At 39.5% G+C, this 27,896-nt stretch overlaps 3 protein-coding genes across 3 annotated transcripts; 1 reads left to right on the top strand and 2 right to left on the bottom strand.

Annotated features, from left to right (window-relative positions):
- Window positions 1–549: 549 nt before the first annotated feature.
- On the bottom strand, window positions 550–7,213 carry kat14 (lysine acetyltransferase 14). The gene is made up of 10 exons (XM_056269685.1): window positions 6,955–7,213; window positions 6,659–6,780; window positions 6,304–6,425; window positions 6,028–6,209; window positions 4,999–5,418; window positions 2,968–3,548; window positions 2,754–2,887; window positions 1,513–1,688; window positions 1,236–1,426; window positions 550–1,057 (listed from the first exon to the last, which is right to left on the bottom strand). The coding sequence occupies exons 1-10, from the start codon at window positions 7,211–7,213 to the stop codon at window positions 884–886; spliced, it is 2,361 nt and encodes a 786-aa protein (XP_056125660.1). The 3' UTR covers window positions 550–883.
- Window positions 7,214–8,539: 1,326 nt separating this feature from the next.
- LOC130103453 (protein PET117 homolog, mitochondrial) lies at window positions 8,540–9,337 on the bottom strand. The gene is made up of 2 exons (XM_056269696.1): window positions 9,131–9,337; window positions 8,540–8,702 (listed from the first exon to the last, which is right to left on the bottom strand). Exons 1-2 carry the CDS (start codon window positions 9,224–9,226, stop codon window positions 8,550–8,552), a joined length of 249 nt encoding a protein of 82 aa, XP_056125671.1. The 5' UTR covers window positions 9,227–9,337; the 3' UTR covers window positions 8,540–8,549.
- Window positions 9,338–16,302: 6,965 nt separating this feature from the next.
- On the top strand, window positions 16,303–27,470 carry rrbp1b (ribosome binding protein 1b). The gene is made up of 26 exons (XM_056269682.1): window positions 16,303–17,034; window positions 17,137–17,285; window positions 17,380–17,502; window positions 18,005–18,157; window positions 18,254–18,372; window positions 19,238–19,391; window positions 19,935–20,073; window positions 20,242–20,393; window positions 20,551–20,588; window positions 20,839–20,946; window positions 21,082–21,144; window positions 21,228–21,288; window positions 21,369–21,403; window positions 21,504–21,591; window positions 22,273–22,365; window positions 22,536–22,628; window positions 22,773–22,877; window positions 22,962–23,051; window positions 24,079–24,171; window positions 24,253–24,315; window positions 24,483–24,575; window positions 25,142–25,225; window positions 25,303–25,368; window positions 26,206–26,286; window positions 26,382–26,513; window positions 27,036–27,470. The coding sequence occupies exons 1-26, from the start codon at window positions 16,350–16,352 to the stop codon at window positions 27,069–27,071; spliced, it is 3,096 nt and encodes a 1,031-aa protein (XP_056125657.1). The 5' UTR covers window positions 16,303–16,349; the 3' UTR covers window positions 27,072–27,470.
- The last annotated feature ends 426 nt before the right edge of the window (window positions 27,471–27,896 follow it).

Raw genomic sequence — 27,896 nt, forward strand, 5'->3', positions numbered from 1 at the left:
CCCGCGAAAGCTCGCAGAACAACGCTGAATTAAAATCTCTGAAATTTATTTAAATTACACTTATAACTAGTGAGTTTCATTTCCTTTCCTTACGTGTTCAAGAAAATGCAGCAACTTGGTTTCATTGTGTGTATGCCGTACCGTTAATTACACACATTTTTTTTGTCTCGTCTGTCTTTATACGTTTTTTTGAGACTGTACAGGTACTGATTCTCCCATTGTTTCTGTTGATGAAGCAAGATTATAATTGTGTTCTGTTGTCTAATTTTCGCTCTTTGCAAACTACACTGCGCTATTGGCGCATCTAAAGGCGGCAGCCAATGAGCGTGAGGATTTTCTCCGACCTGCACCATATACTGTATAATTAAAACACTTACTGTACTCATAGAAAAAAATCTATTACGAGTAGACTTCATCTCATGTGAGTGAACACAATTCAGATGACTCTTCACAAAAATGCAATTCATTTCAAAATGTGTAGAACTTTTAATATTAGCACCAAATTACTGAATGCAGCTTTAACAAGAAAAAGAAAAAAACAACACAATATTGAACATTTCAATATTTAATTTAACAGGTGGCATCATTTTTATAATGTGTGTGCATACAAAAACGTGAGTGTTAAAAATAAACACCAATTTTTTTAACTACAAAAAAGACGCATTAAAGGAGGAAGAGAGTTATCATCACGGTGTGTATACAGAGAAACAAAACATCCTTCGCTTTGTTTTAAACATCGAACCACATATAAAATGAAATAGCATGTCAAACTAAGCCTCGAACGGGAAGTAACGCAACAAATATGACTGTGAAAACACCAACAAACACTCCCTGACTTACATTTCAGACTGTTTCCAGTTTGTGTGTGCATCGTGCGACGTCCTCAGCGGCGCAAGCGCAGGAAGAATGCGTGTCTGCACTCTTTGCTGTCCACCGGGTAATATTTATCATAGAAGTCCAGGATGTACTCCTCTGTCTTGAAGCCGAACTTCTGGTAGAGCAGCATGGCAGGGTTGCTCGCCGATACGTGAAGGGTCACATCCTTTCCCATACATGTCTACAGAGACGAGACAGGAAAGAGATCCCTGTATGAACTAGGGCTGCACAATTTGGCGGGAAAAATCTAAGTGCGATTTAAAATGCGCTAAAAATTATGAGCTGTTCTGAAACGAGCAGCGCATTTATTTAATTAATTAAATGACACCCTAAACCATATCACGATTTCAGTTTCTCACCTGAATGAGATGGTAAATCATGAACGTGGCGATACCAGCTCGCCTCCATTCCGGATGCACCAGCAGGAAGGAGATGTAGGCCTCGTTGTACTTCACATCTGGCACCATGAAACCAAAACCGATCACGATTTTCTTGTAAAGCACCACTACGCTGAAGTCTGGGTACTGGAGGCACTCTGATAGGTCGATACCTGATGGGCACAAGACCCCATTTTTATTCCTTCGGGAACTAGTTTTATCCAAAAATCTGTGTTTGACAGGATGAAATGATGATTACCAGGCCAGAAGATTTCTTGGCACATGGAGTTGACAGAAGGGATGTGATTGGGCCGTACGTAGCAGTAGTCTATAGGTGCGTCAGGTTCAGCTCCCCAAGTCGGGTCCTTCTTGTGATGGTACGCACGGACCTCTGAGAGTAAACGCATCTTCAGCGGCCGACTCTCGTAGTCTCTCCTACACAAACACACACAAAACTAAGGATTCTGTAACATGGTTGAGTCATATGTTAATGTCCTCAAGGCTCATAACTGTGACTCAGGTTTGCAGCTTAGTTTCCATAAATTATTTGGGTGGACTGAACATCAACTAGGGGTGTATTTGTGAAAACCATGGTCATTAGGAATATACTAAATTTTACTACCATTCATAAGTTTGACGTCAGTAAAAATAGTTTTTCAAAAGAAACGAATCCTTAAATGCATTGAATTGATCAAATGTGACAGTGAAGACATTTATAATCTTGCACTAATTTGCACTTTCAACTAAATTTGGTTACATTGAACCTTCTATTTATCAAAAATATGAATATGAAGTAGCACAACAACATTGATAATATGAAATGTTTCTTGAGCAGCAAATCAGCATATTAGAATGATTTCTGAAGGATCATGTGACACTGAAGACTGGAGTAATGATGCTGCAAATTCAGCTTTACCTCATAAAAATAAATTGGATCTTAAATTTTAAAATAGAAAACAGTCCTTTTAAATTGTAGTAATATTTCACAATATTACTGTTTTACTGTATTTTCAGTCACATAAATGCAGCCTTGGTGAGAAGGCTCATTTCAAAAACATTTTTAAAAATATCTCACTGTGTATACTTATAAATAATAACTTTAAAGATTAAAACAACAACATCATATAAAAAAATTTTTTTAAATGGTTATATCTAAAAAAAAAATCTTTAAAAATCTGAGGTAAACAAATAAATAAATAGGTGATGTGTATATTGAAAGCCATTTCCAAAGTTTCGTTCCTGTACTAAAAACCTAATTAAAAAAAAGTTTTTATGGGTCAACACTGACCCGAATGCAATAGGAAAACAGAACAGAAAAAAATCCAAATAAATGGTATAAGTATAAAATATTTGCAACATTTCAAGACGGACTTGCCACTTTTCTTGACATATAGTCCTTTTATCTCATTCAAAAGAGCAAGAAAATATGAAAAATTCAAACAGCCTCTATTAAGAAGAAATTAACATTGAGTCAATGCTCAGATGTGTCCATGTGTGTACCTGATGTATGGCTTGAGCACTCTGGATGTGTAGGGACTCTTGATGGTCTGATCCATGCAGGCATCAGAACCCATTAGCCTGTGCCAGAAGGACACTGTCGGCTGATAGAACCCTTTCCTTATGGACACTGTTGACTGAAAAAACAAAACACAACACATCGAAATTTCTCAGTTGAAGTTAAATTACGTACCATACAGGTTTTCTTATGGCTTACCTGAAAGCGATCGAGTATACGAAGGTCCTGGCTGGTGGTTCTGTATTTCTCCTCTCTGCTCGTCCTGTGGCTGGCCAAACCCCCATGTGCCCCGTACACGCCCCCCACCAGGCTGAGTGTAGCACTCACGGCCTGATCCACATCCAGCAGGGGAAGCCCTCGCTCTCTTTTCGCCTGGCGCACGAGTAGCTTGCGATGCAGCCTTTTGGCCTGTGGCGTGACGGCCAGCGCTTGCGGACAGGCCTCTAGCTTGTGGAGCAGCATGCGCTCCTCGTAAAGGCTGATGAACGTGTAACGAGGGGCGGGCAAAGACACGCAACCCTCACCCTTATCCTGGAGAACCTTCCTCCGCTCTATACCGCACCCCCGTCCCGTCGGCAACAAGCCTTCATCCTGGCCCTCGTCTTCCTCGCCATCTCTACCCCGCTCCTCGTCTTCACTCTCCAGTTCTTGTTTGATCAGCTCGGCCGGACGTAGCTTTTTCCTGACCATGATAGTGCCAGTGGCCAAAGGCATGCTGGGAGGGGGTATATACTCCATCCCGGGGTCGATAACACCCTCAGCATCCAATTCTTCATCGTCTGATGGAAAGTCATACAGTGATTAGAGATGAAATGAATGAAGGTGCTGCGACTAAGTCTGTTTTTTACCAAATATATGTTTAAAATATCAATATATGAGCTATAAAACAAGGAGTGGTTGGTAGGACATTACTAGGGTGTTGCAAAGGTGTTCTGGTTGGGCACTAGGGCATTTCTAGGGTGCTCAGGGGGTATTTAGGGTGGTACAGAGTGTTATGAGTGGTTCTTAGAATGTTACTATGTGAGTGCTACCTGGTATCAAGGTAAAGACCCCTCAAGGTAAGTCTATGCCATCTTTTCGCCCATCTTAGCATCTATCGGGTGGAAACTGTAAGGCCCTGTGTCCACCAAACCGTATTTTTCCAATTGTTTTCAATGGGAGCGTCGCGTTCTTAAAACGCCAGGAGCGTAACGAGGGTCTTATTTCAGAATGTTGAAGAATGTTCAACTTTGGGTAAAACGCAACGGTCATCACTGTTACTCTTTACCCAGCCGTCCAATCACAGTGGAGGAGGGGCGGGACAAATACCACACCGACCAACCGCCACATTCTGCTTATACAACGTCAACAGATGAAAACAACAAGCAAAATAACGGAACAAAATAATTTAAAACAAGAGCCAGAGCAAATACTTTACAATGTATCGAAATGAGATAATAGTAACACTTCCGCTGATATTGCTTATCAACTGAAAAAAACGCTGCGCTGCCAAAACCCTCAAGCGCCCACAGCTAAGCGTTTTCAACTGTTGGACACACGGCCTAAGTTTGTTTAGAAAAGTAACTAAGGCCTTGGCCACACGGACACGGGTATTTTTATAACCGTGACTTTTTTTACGCGGTTCGGCCGTTCGTCCACACTGAAACGCAGTATCAGTTCACTGACACCGAACATTTTTGAAAACCCCTGCCAGGGTGAGGATTTTCAGAAACGCCGGTTACAGTGTTGTCGTGTAGACAGGAAAACCGGGGTTTTTGCCTTGCGACATCAGATTGTGCGCCGTTATCCACCTACCGGAAACGGTAATAACTTTTTGTTAGGCTTCTGATTGGCCAACGTGGCTTTACGGTTAGGGTTATATCGCCGCATGCTCTTGACAGCGCTTGATAGCGCGTTTTCATGTGGGCGGGATTTTTTTTTAAACGCAGGAGGAAAAACTCCGGTTATAAAAATACCCGTGTCCGTGTGGACAAGGCCTGAAGGTGATGATACACAGGGTAACTTTTTGAGCAATGTTGCTGGGCAATCTTGCCGAGCGATTGTTGCTTGGGCACTTTCCCATTGAAAATGGACAATAAATTTATATCTGAATAATTTAGATCGGTCGTGGGCCCTATGTCTCATCTGGTTGCCCGTTAACAGCAACATTGCCCTGCAACATTGCTCAAAAAGTTGCCCTGTGTATCATCACCTTAAGTGTTTGGTCAGTAAGCATGAGCATCATCTCACCGTGGAACAGAGCTTGAGGGGGCATGACATCCGGGATGAGATCGGCCTCTGACAGCAGACTGGGCGTAGCAGAGTGTGAGGCGGGCGTTCCAGGGGCGGAGAAGTCGGGAGAGGGGGAGGGAGAGGGAGAGGTGAGCGGGGTCCTGTCCGACGAGCTGAGAGAGGAAAAGTCAATGACTTCGCCCTTCTCCAGATACGGATCCGAGCGCCGCCCACGGTTGCCCAGTTTTACAGGTGTGGACGAGGCACTGCGGTCAAGGAACCCGGCCGCCTCCTTCTGTGCACGCCGGATCTCTTTTGCCTCCTGTGTTCGGGAACGCTTTTCTTTCAGTTGCATGGCGCTCTCCACCGGGTTCCGACTTCCACGCTTCCTCAAACCCTCCACAGTGATTATGGGGTCGAGGGACGGCTTCGACACGGCTGGAATAACAACATGCAGACCCCAAAATGTTACATTTAGGGTTAAAATGAAGGAAAATATACTGCATTGCTAGAGTTGTCAAAAGTACCAACTTCGGTACTGAAATTTAAAAAATGTGATGATACCAGCATTTCCCTCTAGTATTTTGAGCGCTGTTGAACGGATTCTTAAACACCTCTGATTGGCCATTGTGTTGACACGCTCAACATATATGTATGTGACTGGCTGCAATGATCAGCACTTCAAAAACATGTTGTCTTTGACGCTCTTCATCGAGCGCTTGAAAGCAGCGTCTATCAGCTGATCCGTCTAGAAGCGGATCTATTAGGGATCTGCTGATAGACGCCTGCTTTTAAACGCTCCCCTGTGTATCTATGCAAACGCTCGCTGAAAAGCGTCAAAGATGACATTGTAGCCATAGCCAATCAGACATATATGTTGAGCGTGTCAACACAATGGCCAATCAGAGGTGTTTAAGAATCAGTGCTCAAAATGCTAGAGGGAAATGCTTGGATTGGAAATGGATTGAAATGTTGTTCCAGGATCAACAAAGATGTTGATCCAACAACATGTTGTACTTGGTAAAATCACGTTCACCAAACTACTACCTTTGGCCTTTATTGAGGCCGCAGAGCTTTTCTCCCCCTCGGGCCGCAGAGTCGGTGGCCGGTTCTGGACTAGCTTCCACCAGCCGGGTTCTCCGAATTCCTGCGCACCGGAGCGGAAAAATGTTGGGCTGCCGACAGACAGACACCCTGCCACGGTGCTCCACCACGTGGACGTCTTCTTTCTGAGCATGTATAATCATAAAATATAAACGTACTCGCCTTTAAAAATCAGGTGATTTTAAAACTAAATATAACACGTTTGATACTCAGTCTCACCGGGAACCAAGTAGGAACGTCCAGTGCCGACTAATAAATGCACAAATATCTTCCTTCCATCTGAAGTAACCTTGTCGTCCGGTGCCCTCTAAAGACAGGTTATACATGGCCAACATAACCACCTATAAGCATAAAATCAAACAATTCAGACCTTTTTTTTTAGCAGAATGCAGAATCAAATCATCTCATAAGTCTTTATTTGAAAATTATGAGATTTTCCATTTTTGTAATGCTATTTTAGGTATATAAACACAGATTTCCATTCAGGACAAATCCTGAAATGTGTTTTCAGATACTTTTGTCAAGCTAACTAAATACGTTTTTTTGTTTATTTCAATTGCTCCCGAGTGCATACCTGCTGCCAGGTCAGCCTCATCCTCTCAAAACTCTCCTTCCCGTCTTCCGCACAATCCGAGCAGGTGAACTTGAAGAAGTTGTCTCCTTTCAGGTAGCTGGGCTGCTCTCCACGTAGCTGAGCTGAACCAAACAAGGGGGAAAAATCAAGGAAAAGACAGCTCTGAGACCAAGCACACTTTTTTCAGATCAGTCTTTATTGAGTGAACAAATGCAGCCCAAATTGAACATCACATGTTAAAACTGGTCACATATGGGTGTATCAGACATGTCGTCCCTTGTTAATGGTCTTCTCACCGGCCGGGATCCATTTGTGGCACTTGTCGCAGTAGAACGACATGTCCTCGTTCCAGCTCCCCTCTCCGTCCTCACCGACGTCGCTGTTCAGAGAGTCTCCGCTCTGGTCATGAGACAGATCCACAGACGCCTGGTCCTCCGATTCCACAATGAGGAGAGTTTCTCCCTCCACCTCACCTTCCTCCAGACCCTCAGAGGCTGACGTGCACATGGTCTCCTCGTCCTGTGCCGTGAGACCCCTCTGGTCCCCACTGTCCATTTTTCCACCTAACAGATTAGAGGAAGCGATTAGATACAGGGCTCGACAATAAGGGCTGCCCGACGGACCGGGACCAGCATGAAATACGCTCAGGACAGTTGACGGAATTGGTTCGAATTTCCACTTAATTAAGTCTTGCCGATTTAAACATTCAAGACACGAAAGAGAACTCAATTCAGTACTCATGCACTGACGGTTTTCTCTGCGCAAACACCAGAAGAAAGAAGCCAAGAACCGAACTGCATTCTCTTTTGCAGCATATGCTTGAATGGATAAACACACAAAAATGGTTAAAATGCACGTCTTGGTGAGTATCCTCGCAGTCGGTTATGTCTTAAGGGAATGTAAACAGTTAATATATACGCTGCCGTCTCTGTTGTTAATTTTAATCAAAGAAAATATGCTTTTGACTGAATAACTTTTGCAGCTTTAATAAGGATTAATGTATACACTGAAGACTATGCGTTGTTATTTCGCAATTGATTATTTTTTCATATTCTGTAGCATTTCTTACCTGAATACTACTTTGTTAAACCTAAGCATTTATTTCTTGCTTGTTTCATTTGTATCTTTTTTCTATTGCATTATTTTGTTCATTTGACTGTTTATTTGTCTTTAAAAATGTTATTAGCTATGTAAGTAGCCTAGTTTTCACTGTGATATAGAAATTACCTGATCTAAAATGTTGGTGTCATACAAGATTACAATATGTCAAATACAACGAAAACAATAACATTTATTATTAGGGTTACACTTCATTTTAAGGTGACAGTTACAGTGCACTTACTCAAATAAGTACTACTGAGTAATATGAATTAACTTCATGTAACGTTACTTTCTATAGAGTTACAGTTAGGGTTAGTTACTTGTAATTATGCATTTACTGTAATTACTATAGGACGTACACTTATTAACGTGTGACTACGCCTTAAAACAAAGTGCTACCATTATTATTTATCAAAAGAATGTTTTAAGTTTGTGTGTGTGTGACAATCATCATAGACTGTAAAAGTGGGGGGGGGGGGGGGGGGGGGGGGGGGTATGGTGTGTCGGGTTGACTAACCTTAGCTTTCCTGAGGCACACTCGCAAGGTCTCTCTCCCTCTCTGCCTTGCACGCGCCGCGCGCTTTGTAGGCTATGTTATGCGCGCAGTCAGAGCCGTTAAATATGAGTTTTTCAAAGCTCTGCGCGCAGTATGTTCTATCTCGCTCTAGATTCCGGGAGATTTTAACTAATTTGCGGGCATCAGGGAGACGCTAGCAATATGCGGGAGACTCCCGGAACTTCCGGGAGACTTGGGATGTCTGTTATAGTAATATGTGTTGTACCAGTCGTTTTATGAACTGTGTGTCCCCGGCGTGTCAGCCTCTTGTCGGTCTCGCGCGGCCACGAGCTCTCTTGTCAGTAGTATCTGTTCCTCGAGCACGCGCAGGTTCTCGCGCTTCCGCTCCACGCGCTCCAGGTCGCGCAGCACTCCGTCGTGCAGCCTCTGCGAACACATGATCATCTCACATATAAACACTGCATGTTTTATACTAAGATGCGATATTTGAAGTAACCCCCTGATAATAATGACAGGTAAAGCTACAGTAGCTCATTACAATGGTAAGATATCTGTGTTCAGTTTCTATATAAATGTATTTTTTTTAATTAAGCAGTAGCTTACACACGTAAACTGAAACAACTGCCAGAGAATAAAACGATTCCCTCTGAACAGAACATGTCAGCCAAGATACCCGAGTAACTTAACTTAGCGTCGGCGTCACTACAGTAAAATGTTTTGCATAAGACAAAACAGTAAAAAAAATTTGATTGCACGCATACTGTACACTAAAGGTTAAACAGAATGGATACTTCAATAACAGTGCCTCATAAAGGCATGGTGCTCATTTGGCTAGTAGGACAAGAGTGTTTTACCCGTCTGTCCCAGTTCTGCTTGAGATGAACGCCTGCAACGGTGCTGATAGTGAGCACTACCGATAATCCCAAGACAAGCTTAGAGACCGTAGACATAGTTATGATGCATTACTGTGAATACAGCTACAGTAGGATAATAGATGGCTAGGGCACTTTGATAACAGAATGGAGCTGAATCCTTTGTGGTGGTTTGGTTTCAATCGGATATCAGGCTCTTTACTGCCGCCTGCCGACCAGGAGCGGCAATACGCCCACTGCGCATGCGCAATTTACACTTGATTATTTGATCGTACTGCCAAATTGTTAGGATATTTTGCACAGTATTGAATTAAAACATATTTTTGATTTCCAGTGTATACCAATCCAACATAACCAAATATTTTATGTAATTATTTTATCAAATAATGACCGAGATGTCATAATTACGGTAGTCACAAAGGAAAATGAAAATTAAGTGTTGATCATTTTTGCGATATATCCCACATATTAAGTCTGTTGTATACTGCACATTTTTGGCAAATGTATATATATTTGCATAATATGTATACTATACGCTGCATGTATAATATGCAGAAATAAGCTATTCCAAGCAAAACTGTTTATTCCAGTAGGCCTAATTGCATTTAAATGTTTATCTTTACTACTTGCAATCTATAGTCCAACATGTTTTTATCAAAATCCCATGTCTGGTGCAAACTAAGACTGATTATATATTGATCTGTCACCAAAAATCAATAAAAGGGCAGCGGGTTACAAGAAGGTCTTCGCTAATGTAGAAATGCGAATGTGAAATAACAACTTTGGTTCCTACACTCATTCTTCACTTCCTCTCTTTTTTTCTTGTCCAAAGTCTGAATCCACATGTTAAGAGTCATAGTGTATTCTGCACACCATCCCGGGATTTTGTCTGGCCATTCCAAACACTTTTCCCCTTTGAAATGTGGGAGAAAACAGAATGCAGATTTGTAATTCAAATGTGAATTCAAGGAAGTATAAATAAAACAAAAATGAATTCAACTGCATATTCCCTAAATTAAAGTGTATGTTTTTTTTATATTTTTTATGAATCACCCATGAACATGTTACACTCTTGGCATACCATGAAGAACCTTTAACATCCATGAAACCATTTCTATTGAAAGGTTCTTTATAGTGGGAAAAGGGTTCTTTAGATTATTAAATGTTCTTCATACTAAGAAAAAAATGGTTATTTTATAGTATTTTGAAACCTTAATTTTTTTTACAGTGTATCATACACAACGTGTGAGCTATTCAATAGATGATACAATAATCAGTATTTGAAATGTCAACCATATTGCATCTTAGATAAAAGTTTGTAATTATATATGTGTGTAAATATATATTAGTGCTGTCAGATCGATTAATTGCATAGCACAAAATGTTATGTTAAATCTGATTAATTGTGATAAATTGATTTGACAGCACTAATGTATAATATATTTTATATAACTAATCATGGTGTAAAAAACAACTTAGGCTTTAATTTACTTTAAATGTCTTAAAATGGACTTCTAAACATCAGTTTGTATTCAAAATCAATATTTAAAATGTTAGCTTACACTAAATTTTAAAATCAAAACCTTTTTCTGAAAACAATATTGATGTGTAATTAAAATGTGGTTGATGACTTTATTATTTTGACATTCACAGTATTGTTAATTAAACTCAGTTTATAGAAATATGTGTATGCTAATTGAGAAAACAATGTATTTTACTGGAAATAAATAGGGATAATTACTCGAAATACGTTGTAATCATTTATGTTTTGTTGCAAGTAAAGTAAATTCCGAATTTCACATGTCCGACCACAGCCGCGCTTATGTTTCCATCCACCTATTTTTATGCACATTTTGGGATATCGCATTAAAAAAAAAAAAACACGGTTTGGAAATGCAAAGATGTGCATAAATTCTAAGAATGCACATAAAAAACGTATGCACTCAATTGAGTCGGATCATTTTTTTATCCGGTAAGAAGACATGCACATAAATGGAAACCGCAATGCCATAAAAGAACCATATTTGGTTCCCCAAAGAATCATTTTCTTACTTTGAAGAATATTTTTAAAATCTTAACAAACCAATATAAAGAACCTTTTGTGCATTTGAAATGTTCCATGGATGCCAAAGGTTCTTCGTGGAACCACAGATGCTAATAAAGAACCTTTATTTTTAAGAGTGTAATTGTTTTACTGCATGTGGAAAATATGTATGCGTCTGTGCGAGTCAAAGCCTGAGTCAGAAGGATGAACATGCACATCTGGTGCTCTGAGTTCCTCAGCTGTGGGGCTGACATAAAGGTTTGTTTGATGGGACACCCCCTAGTCAGTGACAGCTAAAGCAAACATCCAGCTTTCCCAAACACCACTCCACCCCCTCACCTCCACGGCTCTGTAATTGTGAGCTTTGGTTGTTCCCAAAGGCCATAAACTGCTTGGGCTCAAACAAAGATTTTGGAAATAGGGAACCCTAAGCAAATATGTTGCCTCAACACTTTCAATTTTTAGATTTTTTGGTCTTGAACATTGGGAATTGTATCTCGGAAATGCTGCTGTTGTGTGTATTGGCACACAGAAACATGATTATAAGTGACTCCTCTCTCCATCTTTCATCATTTTTTCGGTCCGTCTCATACCGTTTTGATGTGCTGCCAACAACAACACCTTTAAAGTGGAGTAGACTTATCAGCAGGGTGCTACTCAGCACAGCAGCATCCTGGAAGAAATCAGCTTGGGAATGGACGTCTTGGTACCAAGTAAACCGATTCCCTGGCTGTTTGTTGATCTGTAGACTATCCTTTTCTTTATCAGGTCTGGAAACGATGTGTGAACCGCCTGCCTCCAGATGTTTTACCTTGCCTCACTTTAACCTGTTTCTGAGAAAAAGAAACATTCTATGTTAGTGCGAGTGGGTGGATGTGTTAACAGTGTTTTAGATGTATCTTCAAACATTCAATGAACTTTGGAGCAATGCTTTGGGTGAACACTATTTATATGAGTAAAATAGAAGCCAGTTTCCAAGGTCATTGCAATTTTATATCTCATAATTGTGTTATTTTTTTTGTCTCTCAATGTGACTTTATATCTCTCTGAATTTTTATATTTTGAAATGTGACTGTTTCTCACAATTGCGACTTTATATCTCACAATGAGACTTTGCATCTTTGTTTCTTGTAATTGTGACAATACGTTCACTGTAAAAAGTGATCGACTTAACTTAAAAAAGTGAGGAAACCCGTTGCGGTAAAATTATTAAGTAAATAAACTTTATGTATTGAAAAAAACTAGTTATGTGAACTTGACAATTCCACATAACTTATTTTTTTTCAATTACGCATTGTTTTCTTACTTAATTTTAAGGCCATGGGTTTCCTCACTTTTTTTTTAAGTTAAGTCAACCGATCACTTTTTACAGTGAATGTGACTTTATTTATCACAGTGTGACTATATTTTATGATGGCAAATTTATCTCAAACAATTGTGCCTTTATTTCTCATAATTGCAACTTTATTTCTCACAATGAGAATTTAAATCTTGCAATTGCGACTGTTTTTCTCATAATGTGGCTTTATATCTTGCAATTACAAATATATCTCAAACAATTGCGTTTTTACTTCCCATAATTGTGACTTTATTTGGCCTAATTTCAATGTTGTTTACCAAAATTGCAACTATTTTTCGTAATTTTCGCATTTGCATTTATATCTCACTATAGTATCACTAAGGTGAAAACGAGCTTCCGCAAACTAATAATACGCAAGTAGATTTTCACATTTCTTGAAGCAACATTTTCTTTCTTTCCTGTTCCAAACTTGTAAGTCTGCCCACTTAAAAAGTAATTGCACGTCTCATCAACAAGCTACATGTTGGTGTCATTTACACTAGCACAAACAGAGCTGCGCACTGAAGTTTAAACCTCAATCTTACTGGATTGTTCAGATCTTTAACCTTAAGTATATGTGGAATATAGTTGCACATTAGAAAGCACCACTTATTATAATCATACAAACATTACAACTACAGTAGAAGTTTGTTAGCAAAGACTTTAATCCTTAGCAAACAGACGGCAGCCACGGGCCCTATGCTTGTTTGTTTAATGAATGACTGGGGTAAAACACACTTTTTGGGAAGAGTTTCAGTCAATTATTTCTCATCTTAATATCAAGGCCTTTCAGCACAACCTACATCTTAACAAACAGTAGCACAACACCTTAAGACTTAGTATTATTAGTAAGTAGCCTATTGATTTTCAGTTACTCTGTGACATTTCTTTGCACTCAGTGTAATCTTTAGTTATCTCAGATTACTGGAAGTCTTTCCAGAGCTAATAATTACATCACCTACACATGTTTGAGAGGAACATATTGTCATTTAAGTTAAGCTTTATTCAAGCTGATCGGAAAAAGATAGTGGGTTTTGCAATTGCTAGCTAGCATTTTTTACACTTTTCTCCCCTTCTTGACTGTTCAGTCAAGAAAGACTGACAATAGGCTACAGAAAAAAAGAAAAGAAAAAAAAAAGTCACCTTAACTCTAAATTAGTGTTTTTTTAAGGCAAGCATTTAACAGGGGTTAGTGTGACATCTAACGTTAACCGTGGTCTTCCTGTCATATCAAACTATCAGAGCAGTAACTGTAGACTGTACTATGATACCACTGAAGTACTTTAAGGGTGGTATTATAAAATTGATTACTTTAATGCATAAGTAATGCTTTTACAGTATTATAGTGTCTGTTTTATGTTTAAATATTTTAAAAACTTTTAGGCTATCATCCGACGTCCCACCGAATACTCACAGCCCTCTGCGCTTCCCACCGTACGCTTTTGGATACTATGCGTGACGCGATTGGTTTAAAGGGCGTTGATTGACAGGCGTTAATCCAATCAGATGTCAGTATCAGGTCGCGAATAAGCTTCAGAGGCGGGCGCTGCGCCAACTCGCAAAAAGTGCCACGACTCCAAAAGTCAGCGGCGATTCTTTATCACTGTACATTTGAACGCAGGTAAGCGCACGCTTTTTATCACCGTTATGTGTTTTTTCACCACCAGTGAAAAGTTTGTCAGTCTGACAAATGGTTTTGATATTGATGTTTAGGTTGTATTTGAAAATAATTTGTATTCTCAGATAGTTTGAACTTGTGCATTGTGATAATCTAATTCAAAGCATCCTTCTTCTTCTGCTCGAGCGTACGTGTCCTTACTGATGCTTTCATTGACTTTGTCACTTTATAGGTTTAGTCTTTCGTTATATAATGTCTTGCTGCGCTTACTGCCTTTGTACCGTTCTGAGTTGTAGCTGTATTGTTTTGTGTGTGTGTGTGTGTGTGTGTGTCTTTTACATTTGATTTAACATGCTATTCGAGTTTGGAGGTGTTTCATCAAGCATAAGAGCAAGTTCATTTTTAGGCTTTAACAATAATATTGATAACATTAAAAGTTAATGGTATCTTCCTACAAATTTAATGAATGAATCATGTTAATAATTATCCAAAATTTCTATTTACCTTCATTTTTTACGAACTTTACATTTGCTCTTTTTTTTGTAATCATCATGAAAATGTGTTTAATATTCTATGATTTTTCAAGAGGAGAAGATTAAAAAAGAAAAAAAAGAAAAACCTTCTAAACTTTGTCAAAGCAAATAAATATTATTAAGAGGACAAGGGGAAATAACCCTATGGCAAAGTTCCCATAAATACTTCTTAAAAACTAAATTCTTTCAGCCATTATTATTATGCAACGTCAGCGACTCAGCAATGTTGCTGAAAGGGTTAATGTCCGACATATGAAAACAGCCCCCTTTGAGATGAGGAGTATGTGTCCTGCTCCTGCATGTAGGAACTCTGTATTTCCTGTGTCTGCTGAGTCCTCTCTCTTCTGAGTCACATGGATCCATTTTAGGATAGCCATCTATCCACATCGATCATTTTAGGAAAATAATTGCAAGAAATGGGCTTTTGTGATAAAACAAGACCTAAGTGGTTTATATGGTAAAAAAAAAAGAAAAGTATTTGCTTGTTTTTGATGACAACTAGATCTGAGGCTTTCATGATCACCAGAAGCGTTACCATGATTTTGAACATGCACCATTATAATACTAGGAGTTCCTCAAATAAGTTCATACAATGTTAATTCCCTAGAATCTAGGTTCCCTAGAAGTAGTGTGTAATCACTACTGCCACATTGCTTTTTTTGTAATGGGTTGCATTATAGGCTATTCAATAAAAGCAAAGCAGTGAATAGATTATAATGCATATAAGTTATATGCTGTTAAGAGTAGCCTATTTCATTCAAGCCCAGTCAGTATTCTCCCCCTTACCTGAGTGCCTGAGTCAGGTATTTAGAGACCCCTCTCTAGAACTTCCACGCAAGAGTTGCACTGGCTGCTAGTCAAAACGTGAGGTTGGGGGAAGGTTATTGTGGTCTGCTGCACACAGACCTGTCCCCTGGAAACTGTATGTATGCCCCTCTCTGTTTGTGTGAGGGAATGTTGAAGAGTGTGGTCTCTGCGGGGTGTTGCATAACATGAACTCTAGTGGGCAAAAGATATGGAGGTGCTGGTGTCAGTGAAAATAACTTTTTTCTTTTTTTCAAACTTTTTTTTTTCACATTGTCTCAAGGCAAAAAAAACATTCTGACATCCACTCAGCTCTGCAATGAAGGGTCTTTTTATTATTTATTTATCTTTTTTGCCCCCTCGTGGAAGCCAAATACATGACCAAGCAGTATAAATGACTTATAGGTAACAGAAATGCTGGTGAATAGGATATTATTGTCAGTAACTGAAAGCTTTTGCTTTTTCTCAATGCTGCATCCATGCATGTGGCAGTATAAAGTCATAGACCACAGTCGTATTAGCCAACGAAACATTAACAAAACTTTAGTGAAAACATTCTAAAAAAAGAACATCTTCCAAAACTTTTATTAAAGACATCTACAACTGGACAGGAGTTATTGATTGGGGCATTTATTTGTGAGAAATGTTCAAAAATGATACTTTACAGGATATACTTTAGCAGTGGTTATTTAGTCTGTCCTACGACTTCTTGTGTGAAATGCTCAGAGGATGTTGTTGTCCATTAACATTAAATAGTCCTTGTTTGCACATTTGAGTGTGTCAACAGAACATAACCTTTTTCTTAGAAGGTGCTGATGGCTTTTGTACTTTTGTAGGATTAGGAGGGACAGGACTGAGCAAAGATGGATGTGTACGACCCTCAAACTCTGGGAATTGTGGTGTTTGGTGGCTTCATGGTGTTCTCCGCCATTGGCATTACGCTCGTTTCAACTTTTTCCATGAAGGAGACATCTTACGAAGAAGCCCTGGCCAAACAACGGCAAGACTCCGGCAAGATTCAACCCCAGCGCTCTGACAAGAAGAAAAGGGTATCTGAAAAGAAAAACAAGGCCAAGAAGAAGGAGGAGAAGCCAAATGGGAACCTTCCAGAATCTGAGCCCGAGTCCATCCCTGAACCTGTGGTAGAAAACAGTGAACCCAATCCATTACTCGAAGTTGAAGCAGAACCCCAACCTGAACCTGTGCCTGTTCCCAAGCCTGAACCTGAAGTTAAGCCCAAGCCAGTTGTACCTGAACCATCTCCTAAGATTGTTGAGTGTGCTGCCCCTCCTACTGTGAGTGCTGTGGTGGCCCCACTTGCTCCTTCCCCAAAAGAGAAGAAAAAGAAGAAGGTGGCCAAGGTGGAACCGGCCCCCGTCAAGCCTGTGGAGGTCCCAGAAGTTGTAGTTAAGGTGGAACCAGTGGTTGCAGAGGTGGCGGTGGCGGTGAAAGCAGCAGTTGCTCCTGAGGTTGCTGCTCCCCCTAAAAATGAAGAACCCAAAACTGAAGCTCCAACCAAGAAGAAGTCTAAGAAGAAAGCTGAGCCAGGTGAGTCCATATCAATCTAGGACGGATGTAATAGGTAATAGTAGGGGTTCAAACTTGCACTGCTCGCATCAGTCTATACTAATTTAGATTTTTTTTTTTAAGTGGTTTTTGTGGAAACGGTTGATGTCCCCCAGCCGTCACCATATAAAACTCTGGTCTCCAGTCTGAATAGTGCATCGTTCAGTGAATCCGAGACCCAGAAACTCTTTGAGATCATCAGCAAGAAGGCAGGAAAGGACTCCTGCCAACTGGTACTAAGCCGACACCTAATAAACCCTTCTTCAAACTGCTAATACTTGTATCCTTCTATTAGCACTCATGTCTCTTTCCTTCTTTCATTGGCAGGCATCTCAGAAGGGTGACCCCTTGGCGCCGTTGAAGAAGCAGCTGGAGGAGAAGGAAAAGCAGTTGACCGCTGAGCAGGGCAACATAGCTGCAGCCAAAAACCGTGTCCGAGAGCTTACCAAGGTAATACGTGCCAGCATAGACAAACCAATGAGGTTCAAACTAGTTTCTACACCTAATCAAGCTTCTTCACTGCAAGGTCATGAGTGACTGTTGAAAATAATTTTGTTGGTCCTGGAGCAATGTTCAGTGATGGACTGGCCATCCATCCATGGTATTTCCCTGCATACGCCTGAGATTCTTGGATACGCTCCAGCATCCCTGCGAAGCTACAAAGAACAAGGAGTTTTGAGAATGGGTGGAGCAATGTTCCTGTTGAAAACTAGTCTTAACCAAACCCATGCCTGTGCTCCAACCATAACCATTTACTACCTAAAAATCAGAAATATGATTGGTTGATAACACACCACCCTAAGCACCTAATTCTAACCTTTTCCCGATCTCAAAAATTTGATTGGTTGATAAATATGTTGATCAGGAACATGTTCTATTTGTCAAAATGACATTAAGCCTGAGGGTCTTGGTCATTAACCAGATCTCTGACTCTCATTGCTCTGGCCAATAGGAGCTGAGTTCTTCAAAGGGCAAGATGACATCCTTAGAGACACGTATGAGCTCTGAGCTGAGCGCCCGTGGCCAGGAGATCGCAGCTCTACAGGCTCAAATGCAGACTTCCTACCAGGAGCACATCAACGAGACACAACAGCTCAACGGCAAGGTCACAAGTCAACAGCCTCTCACACTTTTTTCCCTCTTGCTATCCTGTGTAGTGTGTTGTTAGATTATTAAAGGAGTTGTTTATGTGTGTTTCCAGATCCAAAGCCTGCAAGAGCAGTTAGAGAATGGTCCGAATGCTCAGCTGGCCCGTCTGCAGCAAGAGAACTCAATTCTCAGAGATGCCCTCAATCAAGCCACTAGCCAGGCTGAAAGCAGGTATTAAACATAGTCCCTTTTTAAACCCTTACAGTGAAACCGATGAAGTATCAACATTTTGGGGTAATTCTTTACGCCTCTCTACGGACATGAATACCAACACAACACCAACGGATGATAATGTTGTTTATTTATAAGTGCAGACTTATGACGCTTTAAATCTTGAGATCTTTCAATTAGAGAGAATTCTGATTGAGTCATTATATCTGAGTCACAGTTCCTCTGTGTCATTATTGTTTATAGCTGTGGTGTATACTTCACTATTCTTATAGAATAAGAACTATTATTAAAGCTTTATCTTCATAGTTCTCGTCCTTGGTGTGAATGGGCCCTAAGCCATACTTAGGATTTCGCCTGGTGGATGCCAACCAAAACGGGTGGAAGGGACCTCATCCATTTCTAGAGACCAGAGATTTGAGCATGGTTTTTTTTGGGGGGGGGGGGGGCAGTAAGCAATTGTCCAGATCACCTTATAACAACCATATTGCTAAAACACACTCAGAAGACCTTAGCAATCACATAGCAACGCATTGACAAACCATGCCCCCTCATTTTGCCCAGGCAAGCATCAAAGGTTTTTCTTCAGAAAATATAAAAATCTAATTTACATTTATTTACATTTAATTGGTACAGAAATGACAGAACATTTATTATCCTTAGTGCTCATTTTTGGAGATGCAGGTTCAAATCTAACCTGTGTCATGTACTGATCCCATTCCCCCTCTTTCTCCCCTTGTAATTTCCTGGCAAAAGCCATAAAATAAAAGCTAAACAACTCAAGCTAACACTAAACCTGCCTCCAGCTATAAAATGTATTATCTAACCATTTCCCTTTTGTAAATCTGTGGCCTTTCCACATGCACAGGCAGAATGCAGAGTTGGCAAAGCTGCGTCAGGATTGTGTGCGTCTAAACCGAGAGCTGAATGAGCGCACGGCTGCTCAGCATGCTGAGGAAGAGCGCAGGAAGACTCTTGAAACCAAGATGTCCACTGCTGAAGAACAGCTAGCACAAACACAAGTAAGCCCTGACCTTTTTCCTTTTATCTCATCTCTTTTAGGTGATTGTGGTCTTTGTACCATGGCAATTCTGTTGCCCTAGGTAGGAATTTCACCATATACATTAACTTTAAAAGCAATTCCTATCTGTCTTTGTGATGACTTGTATTTCTTTCAGGACATTTTGTCTGTTCGTGTGTGTATTTATTTTAGGGTTTTTTCCCCCCAGCTTAGCTATGCAAGAAATGTAAACCCCTGTGGCTAAACTCCCATGTTGGATGTTTAGCAATAATACATTCTTTGATATTAAAGAGACAGTTCGTCAAAAGTCATCATTAGGGCCCGAGCACTGGTGGTGTGAGGACCCTGTTGGAATTGCTCAGTTTATTTACATTTGTTGTTCCAAACCTGCATGCATATACAATGAAAGTAGATGGTGAACAGGGGCTATCAGGTTCCAAGTCTGAATCTGTACAATAACTTTGCAATTGACTTATTGTATGGCAATATTTGGTGCTGTTTTGGGGTGAACTATTCCTTTGACAATCCTCTGTGTCTGTGTTAGGCGTCCCGTATGGAGGCAGAGAAGGCTCTGCAGCAGAAGTTGGATCGAGTCTGTGAAGAACTCCATGAGGCTCAGCACGGAAGCACCACCCTACAGACTCAAGTAGATGCATCAAAAGAGCAAACCAAGACCCTTACTGGTCAGTACTCTCAAACACATCTTGTTTCACTTATTATGCATTCCCTTGGCTCAGTTTCCAAATGGAAACAGTGAGTTGAAAAAAAAAAAACATTTAAAGGGGGCATATTCTAGTTGTAGCATTTTATGTTTTTGTACCTTTTAAGATGGAAATAACTTCTGTTTACAGAACTCCAGGAGCGTATGCGTGTTACAGAAAAAGAGCTGAAAGACAGATGTGAAGAGCTGGAGATATTGAGAGCACAGCTGTCTCAGACACCACAGGTTACTGAGGAAAAGCCCTCTGTGGAAACAGAAGCAACAGTACAGGCTGAGATCCAGGTACAAATATTTGGCACTGTGATCTAGTTGCCAATGTAATGCAGCAAAACCAGGTTTTTGACATGATCATTGAGATGCTAATATCACATACTGTTCTGCGTGTAACTTTTGGAATAACAAACAATACTATTCTCATCCCTATTTTGATTCTGTATAGAATATCAACTGCGAGGAGGTTGAACAGTTGAGGAGCAGGTATTGTAAAACTGTTCACATTTAATTTGAGTCACTACATTTACAGTTTAATTTTTAATTGACATGTTCCTGGATCAACACATTTTGCTTCCTGAAAAGTTTGCCCTAACCCTACCCATAAGTTATAACCCTGGTTGTAAGACTAAACTTGACATAAACGGTAAATGTGTCCCTCAAATCTGATTGGCTAATTGGAACTTATTTCACTTGGTGAAACCACATTCACCATGTTTTGATATATTGTGTGTAGTCTGAAAGAGAGGGAGGACCAGCTGACATCAATGGAGACGGAGCTTAATCAGAGGAGGGAGGAGCTTGACACATTAAAGAGAGCTCAGTCTGAGGAGACTCAGAATAGGTACTGTCTTTGTTATTTCAACTTGATGAATTGAATTTATCTTCAAATTAAGATCGATTCAATGACACCAGTTGTTTCTAAGACCTCAGTGAATGTGCCACTCTCTGGTGTCTGATCTAAACATGGACTTTTCAGGGTTAATGAGGCGGACACGGAACGAAGGGAATACACAGCTGAGATCGACCAACTGAAAGCTAGGTAAACAATACAGCTGATGCTTTCTTCAAGTATATTTTGGAGACAATATGGATTAAATACATTTCTTTCTTACTATCCCTCAGTCTGAAAGAAAAGGAAGATTCGGTGGCATCTCTACAGGCTCAGCTGGAGAAGATGGAAAGTGTGAGTTGAGCATATGATCATTTGTTAATATTTGCATGTGTGTAATACATGTGAATTGGTATTTCATTTTATATCCACAGGCTGATACTGATGAAGCTGAACCGCCGTTTGAGAAGTAAGAGATCTCTTTTGTCAATTCCTCCAGATATTTGTCTTCTTTTTTTCTTTCCTGGATGCTTCTGATAATGACTGACTTTTGTTTTCGTGTCTGTCAGTCTGGAGAAGGACGCACGCATGATCTCGCTGGAGGAGGAACTTCAACAGCTTAAAGAAGAGATGGAGCGAGTGAAGGCCAAGAGCAACGTGAGTTCATCTACACGTCCATCCATATGTATTCAACCTGTCCACACTGTATCTACATACCGGTCTATCTACATCTGTTCATATCTACCCAAACTGTTTGTCCACGCTTACCTATCGGTTCTTTCACATCTACCCAGCCGGTCTGACCATATCTACCTTACCTGTGCGTCCATATCTACCCAACTTGTTCATATATACCAACTCGTCCATCCATATCTACCTACATGTGTCCATTCATATCTACCCAGCATATCCATCCATATCTACTCACTCGTCTGTCTATATCTACCTGTCTGTCCATGCCTACCTACATATCTGTCCATATCTACCCAGCCCATTCAAATATATCTATTTGTCCATCCATATCCACACTCTGTCTGACCATACCTAGCCTACCTTTACCTCCATCTACCCAACATGTCCATATATACCTATTGGTACACCTGAATTTATCTGTCCATCCTTATCTAACTACTATCTACTCAACCCATCTGTCCATATATACCCACTCATTCATCCATACCTACTTCCATGTATATCTGCCTTTCCCATCTGTCCATATATAACCTGCTCGTCCATCCATATTGATTACCTCTCAGATCATATTTAAGTACCTGTCTATCTATCCCTCACTACATTCATCTACCCATCCATCCACATCTAATTGTGGTGTGTGTTCAGGAACTGCGAGATAAAAACTATTCCACAGTGGAAGCCCTATCTGCTGCTGAGAGGCTGAGTGAAGAAAGACTGAGCCAGGCCAAGGCCGCACAGGTAACCCTGATATAAACACACACAGTATAAACATGCGCTTTCTACACAATACACACAAACCATGATGAATGAGGTGTTCATTATCATCAAAAGGCTGTAGTTGGCTATAACTATTAAACATGTTTTGATGTATAATTTAATTTAGTGATCAAAGGCTTATGTGTGTGTAGAGTGAAGTTGAGCAGCAGCTGAGCTCTTTCCAGACAGACACCAGAAACGCTTTCCAGACGCTCTTCCCTCACATCAGCATAGAAACGCATCAGGTTAGAATTCCTTTATTTTTCTTTCTGAAAAGTGAGCCTGTGAATATATGTATTAAATATGTGAATAAGTTTAGAGCACAGGTAATTTAATATTAAATAGTATTTTGTATACTCTGTTTTTTTAATTTGCTATGTATGTTGTAGACAAACTGGCTGGAAGCATTCACACATGAAGCACAGAAGAACCTGACAGAAAATCACCAGAGTCCAGCAGAACAGCAGCACATAATGTCCGGCTCAGATGTGACGGTGAGAGATCATCTCTATGGACACATACCTGCATTGCGCGGTTGTTCTCTTCTCATGTCTCATGTTTATCTGATTATGTGTCAGGATCTGCAGCAGAAACTCGCCCTATCAGAAGAGAGACAGAGGTCACTTCAGGCTGAGTGTGAGCAGTACAGATCAACTCTCAGTGAAACGGTACGGTGGCATGCACACATTTATCATGCAAACATAGACCACACTTTTTTCTTTTAAAGCAGGCTTTTTCTACGAAATTTACAGATATGTTTAAACTCATTTACACTTGCATGAGATTTAAAAGTGATTTAAAAGTGATGGCTGCCATGTTGGAATTAAAACCAAAACCAAAACCTTAATACATCCAAGCCAGTAGGTGTCAGCAGGGCCTAAAATTAACACTCACCAAGTGCCAAATGAGATTATATAAACTGTGTCAATCTCCAGTTGGCCAGTAATATTTTTTATGAATTCTATGCAATGTTGTAAGAACATGAACGTGAACAAACGTGAGCGACGTTTGGGACAGTTGACACGCCAGTGCTGCATGGTCACAAGAGTTTAAGCCTTAATTGGCAAAAGCGCAAGAAGACACAAAAGTGAAAGCCAACAACCGAAGCACGGGCCCAGAAATCTGCGTCTCAGACAGAGACAAATACAGAATTTAGCTCTCTTTCATGTCGTCTTGCACTTGAATGGACAAATTCACAAAAAAATTTGGCCAGTATCCTGGAAAACATATTTGGTTATGGCTTAGTGGATGTAAATGATCGAGAAAGATGTGTATTAGTATATTGGTTCCTTGCATTGGGTCTTAAAGTGACAGCAGCCTAATATTCCTGCTGCCGTCTGTGCTTTTAATGTTAATCAAGCAACAAAGGACAAAGAGAAAAATCATTCACTGCTCTTGACTGAATAACTTTTGTACATTTTAATAAGGATTCATCTGTTTAATTTATCCAGTGTTATTTTACATTGAGTACTTTACTTTATTCACTGTCTACCTGAAAAATATCCATTATTAATGTCATGATGTTTATTTTTAGGAAGAAGAATGAAACCATAATGATATCAAAGTCTGTAAATGTTACATTTATTATTGCAAAAACAAAACTCGTTATGGCCACCTCATGGTCTGCGGATTCCAGTCTTGACTTAAAAAGACCTTTAAAAAGGGTTTTGGCTGAATGTTGTGTGTTTTGTACAGGAGAGCACGCTGAAAGTTCTGCAGAGTAGTGTGGAGGACGGCGAGCTCATGTGGAAGTCAAAGGTTACAGATGCTGAGCAGCAAAAACAGACGGTAAGAACATCCTTCACTGACGCTGGATTTGCGTGACTGTTTACAACACTTCAGTTGTGCTGAAGTGTGAATCTTCCACAGGCTCTGGATCAGGTGAAGGTCCTGGAGGAGACGATAAATGTGGAAAGACAGGACACCAATCAGGTTCATGCTTACATTTGCCATTGTTCTTTGTTTTTGGGGACTGGGTTTCTGACTCATGTTGCTCTAAACTTTTTTTTTTTTTTTTTTTTGTGAAATGCAAAAGGAGAAGCTTTGATGAATGTTCACGCTGCACTTGTAGAAACGTACTGTTCCTCTGTTCTCTGTAGCTGAAGGGCCAGGTGATGCTTTTGGAAGCCCAGCTGGAGAAACAACTGGAATCCATAACCATCAGTCAAACGTATGCAGAAGAAATGTCTCAGGTGAAACGACTCGCTGACTCTGAGGTTCCTGTATAGGTTTCCCGTTTTGACCGGAAGTGTAAATACATTTTTTTAATGTTTATATTATATTAATGTTTATTTATGTTTAAATGAGTTTTATTTAAAAAGAGAAGATATGTCTAAGGGGCCATTTACATGACAACTAAAAAACGGAAAACTTTTATGGGGACCTTATGTTTTTCGTGTTCAGTCTATAGGCGCGTAGTGCTTCTTTACAATGTGACATCGCCATCTACTGGCCTGGCATGAATAATACAGTGTTTTAGTCGTTTTTCCGGATATGTGTGAACGGGAATCGTTTTGATAGCAAATATTGGTAACGCTTCCTTTTACAGTACAGTACTTAGGTTCAGGGTTAGTACCTAGTTATTACCCAGTAATTGTAATTACTATAATAAGTACATAGTATGTACATGGGTAACAGGACTGTAATAGGAAGCGTTACCCAAATATTTTTACGTTTTTAGTCCATCGTTGTTGTGTAATCAAACGACTCACTGACGTTTACATTAACATGTTTGAATATTTTGTCGTATTCTTCTCAGCTGAAGGCATTGTTATCAGAAACTCAGGTCCAGCTGGTATCAGCCAAAGCAGAGGCTCAGGAACAGAGAGCAGAACTTTCATTGGTAAGTTTAACATCGGTTTGTCTTATGTTGCACATGCGGCTTTCGACTTTGAGTGACAGCTGTGCTGTGCATTACAGGTCAAGCAGGAGCTACAGGAAGTGAGTCGGCAGGTAGAGAACGAGAAGAGCACACCGTCCACTCAGGTCAGTACTGCTTGTGTGTGTATTAACTGTATCTGCTGCAGTGCCTGTGAGTCTTTTTCATCTCCCATTGTGCTTTTTGTGAATCCTGTGTTCTTTGTCATTGATAAATGGCTCTTGGTGAAGGAGGGTGTAGCATGTCTGTTATGTATTATGTTCCGCATAGCTTGAAGACTGTTTTCTGGCATGCTTTTTTTTTGTCTTTAGCAGTTCAAGTACATGCACATCATGTGTACATGTATACATATGCTGTGTGTGGGTATTGTAACTGTAACTAAACTTGAATCTCTACTCCTCAATGTCTAAATTGTGAAAACGCAGCTGGAATTTTTGCTTTTTATTGCTTATTTGATTATGGATTTGCTTTATATTTAAATGTATTAATTACTTTTAATAAATTATAACTATTTAATATTTACTTTATTTAGATTGTTAATGTGATTTTGATTTCAGTTGAGTTTTAATTGCTTTTGTTTTAAATTTGTTTTAATATTTAATTTCATTTGGGTTTGTTTTTCAGTTTAATTTGTTTTGATTCGTTTTTAATTGATTTTAATTTAAATTAACTATTGTAATTTTATTTTGGAATTTTTTTTTATTTCATTTACACAAAAATACAATTTATTTTGATTCATTTTATTTTAAATTACAAGTATTTGAATTTTAGTTTGTTGTTTTTCTTTTTTTGTTTATTATATTTATTATAAATTTAATATATATTTTTTTTCATTAAATATTTAATTAAATTTCTTTTAAATAAGTTTTAATTAGAATATAATTTAAACTGTTATATGGCATTTGAAATGCTTGGGGTGCTCACACATGTATTTTTCCACTCAGGCGCAGAAGTGCGACAGAGATCTCGAGGCTCAGTTAGAAGAGCTGAAAGCTGCTGGAGAAGGACCAACTGAAGAGCTAAAGGTTCCTACAACACCTCTTCAAAATCTCAGGTGTGGACCAGCATATAGAAGATCTCCGCTCTCTGATGGTGTGTGGTTTGTGTGTGTCTATGTCAGGAGAGAGTGGAGAAAGAGAAGAAGCTGACGCAAGACCTCGGCCAGGCAGCCTCTGAACTGCAGCAGCTCCTGAAGAGCTCTCAGGAAGAGCTGGATGAAGAGAAGAACCTGCCGGAACAGTTACAGGGCAAGGTACATTATTAACACTCCCTATACATTCACAAGAGGAAAGCACACAAAATGTAAGGCCTTCAATCTATGCTAAACGGATATATTGTATGTAATAACATTTAAAGTCAGCATGAAACGGAAGCTGCTATTAGTCTGTTCTTCACTATTGTGACGTATATCCGAGTGAAACAGCTTGTCAAACAAGAACAAATGTAGGGCTGGAGTTGATTTTGTCCATCAGGATTCGATTGGATGGTTGTATTTTGCTATTGGTCGATCTTATGTGAGTGAAAGGTTGCCCCGCACTTGCGCCAGTAAACGCATCATGAGAGAAGAGATGATGCTGCAAGAGGGAGGGGAAGTTATTGTGGTTAAAGATTATGAGGGCCTATGAATAAAAATAAAAAATGTGCACGATAAATCATTCATAATAAATAAATACCTCAAGATTCCATAAAAAAACAAGAATTTTCTAATTTGATTTCATGGTGACTAAATGGAGGTTGATTTTGTGATGTCTAATTCATTTGATTTTCTCTACAGGAAACTGAAGAGTCAAAAGAAGGAACGTCTGTTTGACAGAAAAAATCCAACAACCTTGTGCCTTACTATTCTTATGCATTATTTACTTCTGTATTCTCTGCTACTGTGGCAAATGTGCCGACTGTTAGCCAGTGAGGATTGTTAAGGGAGGAAGCATAATATATTTTTTGTTTTATTGGAGCTGTTATTAGGTGACTGAACACCTCCTAAAGTTATTGCAAAACCGCTCAGTGTTGAAAGGGAGGAGTGCTTGAGTGAAAGATACAGTACAGGATGATTTGTGCAATTGCTCTTTTTATCTTTTGTTTGCATGTTCTCATAAGAGTCATAGGAAGGAACATTTCATGTTGCAGCAATGCAGTACAAGCTACTACACTTTTGTAGTTGGCTGTTAACAAATGTGATTATATAATAATAAAATACTGTATGTACTTTTACTTGTGTGTTGGTCTACTTTACTTAAAAATAAAAAAAACAATTAGACTACTGTTCAAAAGTTTGGGGTCAATAAGATTTTTATTCAGCAAGAATGCATTAAATTGGTCAAAGGAGACAGTCTATTTCAAATAAATGCTGTTCTTGTGAACTTTCTTTTCATCAAATAACTCAAATAATATATATATATATGTCATGGTTTCCACAAAAGTATTGTAACTGGTGGTTGTTGGTGTGATTCATTAAATATGCTCATATTGAGGGCCACATTCAATAATTTAATTAAAAAATTTTACATTCATATAACACTGAGATGTTTAATAACTTAAGCACTTAAAGTCAGTCTGTAGTCAATAATTGTATCACCGATCACCAAAATGACACATTTAAATGTCTTTTCCTTGAAAAAAAAATCATTCTTCATGC

This window comes from Rhinichthys klamathensis, unplaced genomic scaffold (genome assembly GCF_029890125.1).
Source record: "Rhinichthys klamathensis goyatoka isolate OS25496 unplaced genomic scaffold, OSU_Roscu_1.1 h1tg000289l_1, whole genome shotgun sequence".
In the NCBI taxonomy this organism is placed as follows: domain Eukaryota; kingdom Metazoa; phylum Chordata; class Actinopteri; order Cypriniformes; family Leuciscidae; genus Rhinichthys; species Rhinichthys klamathensis.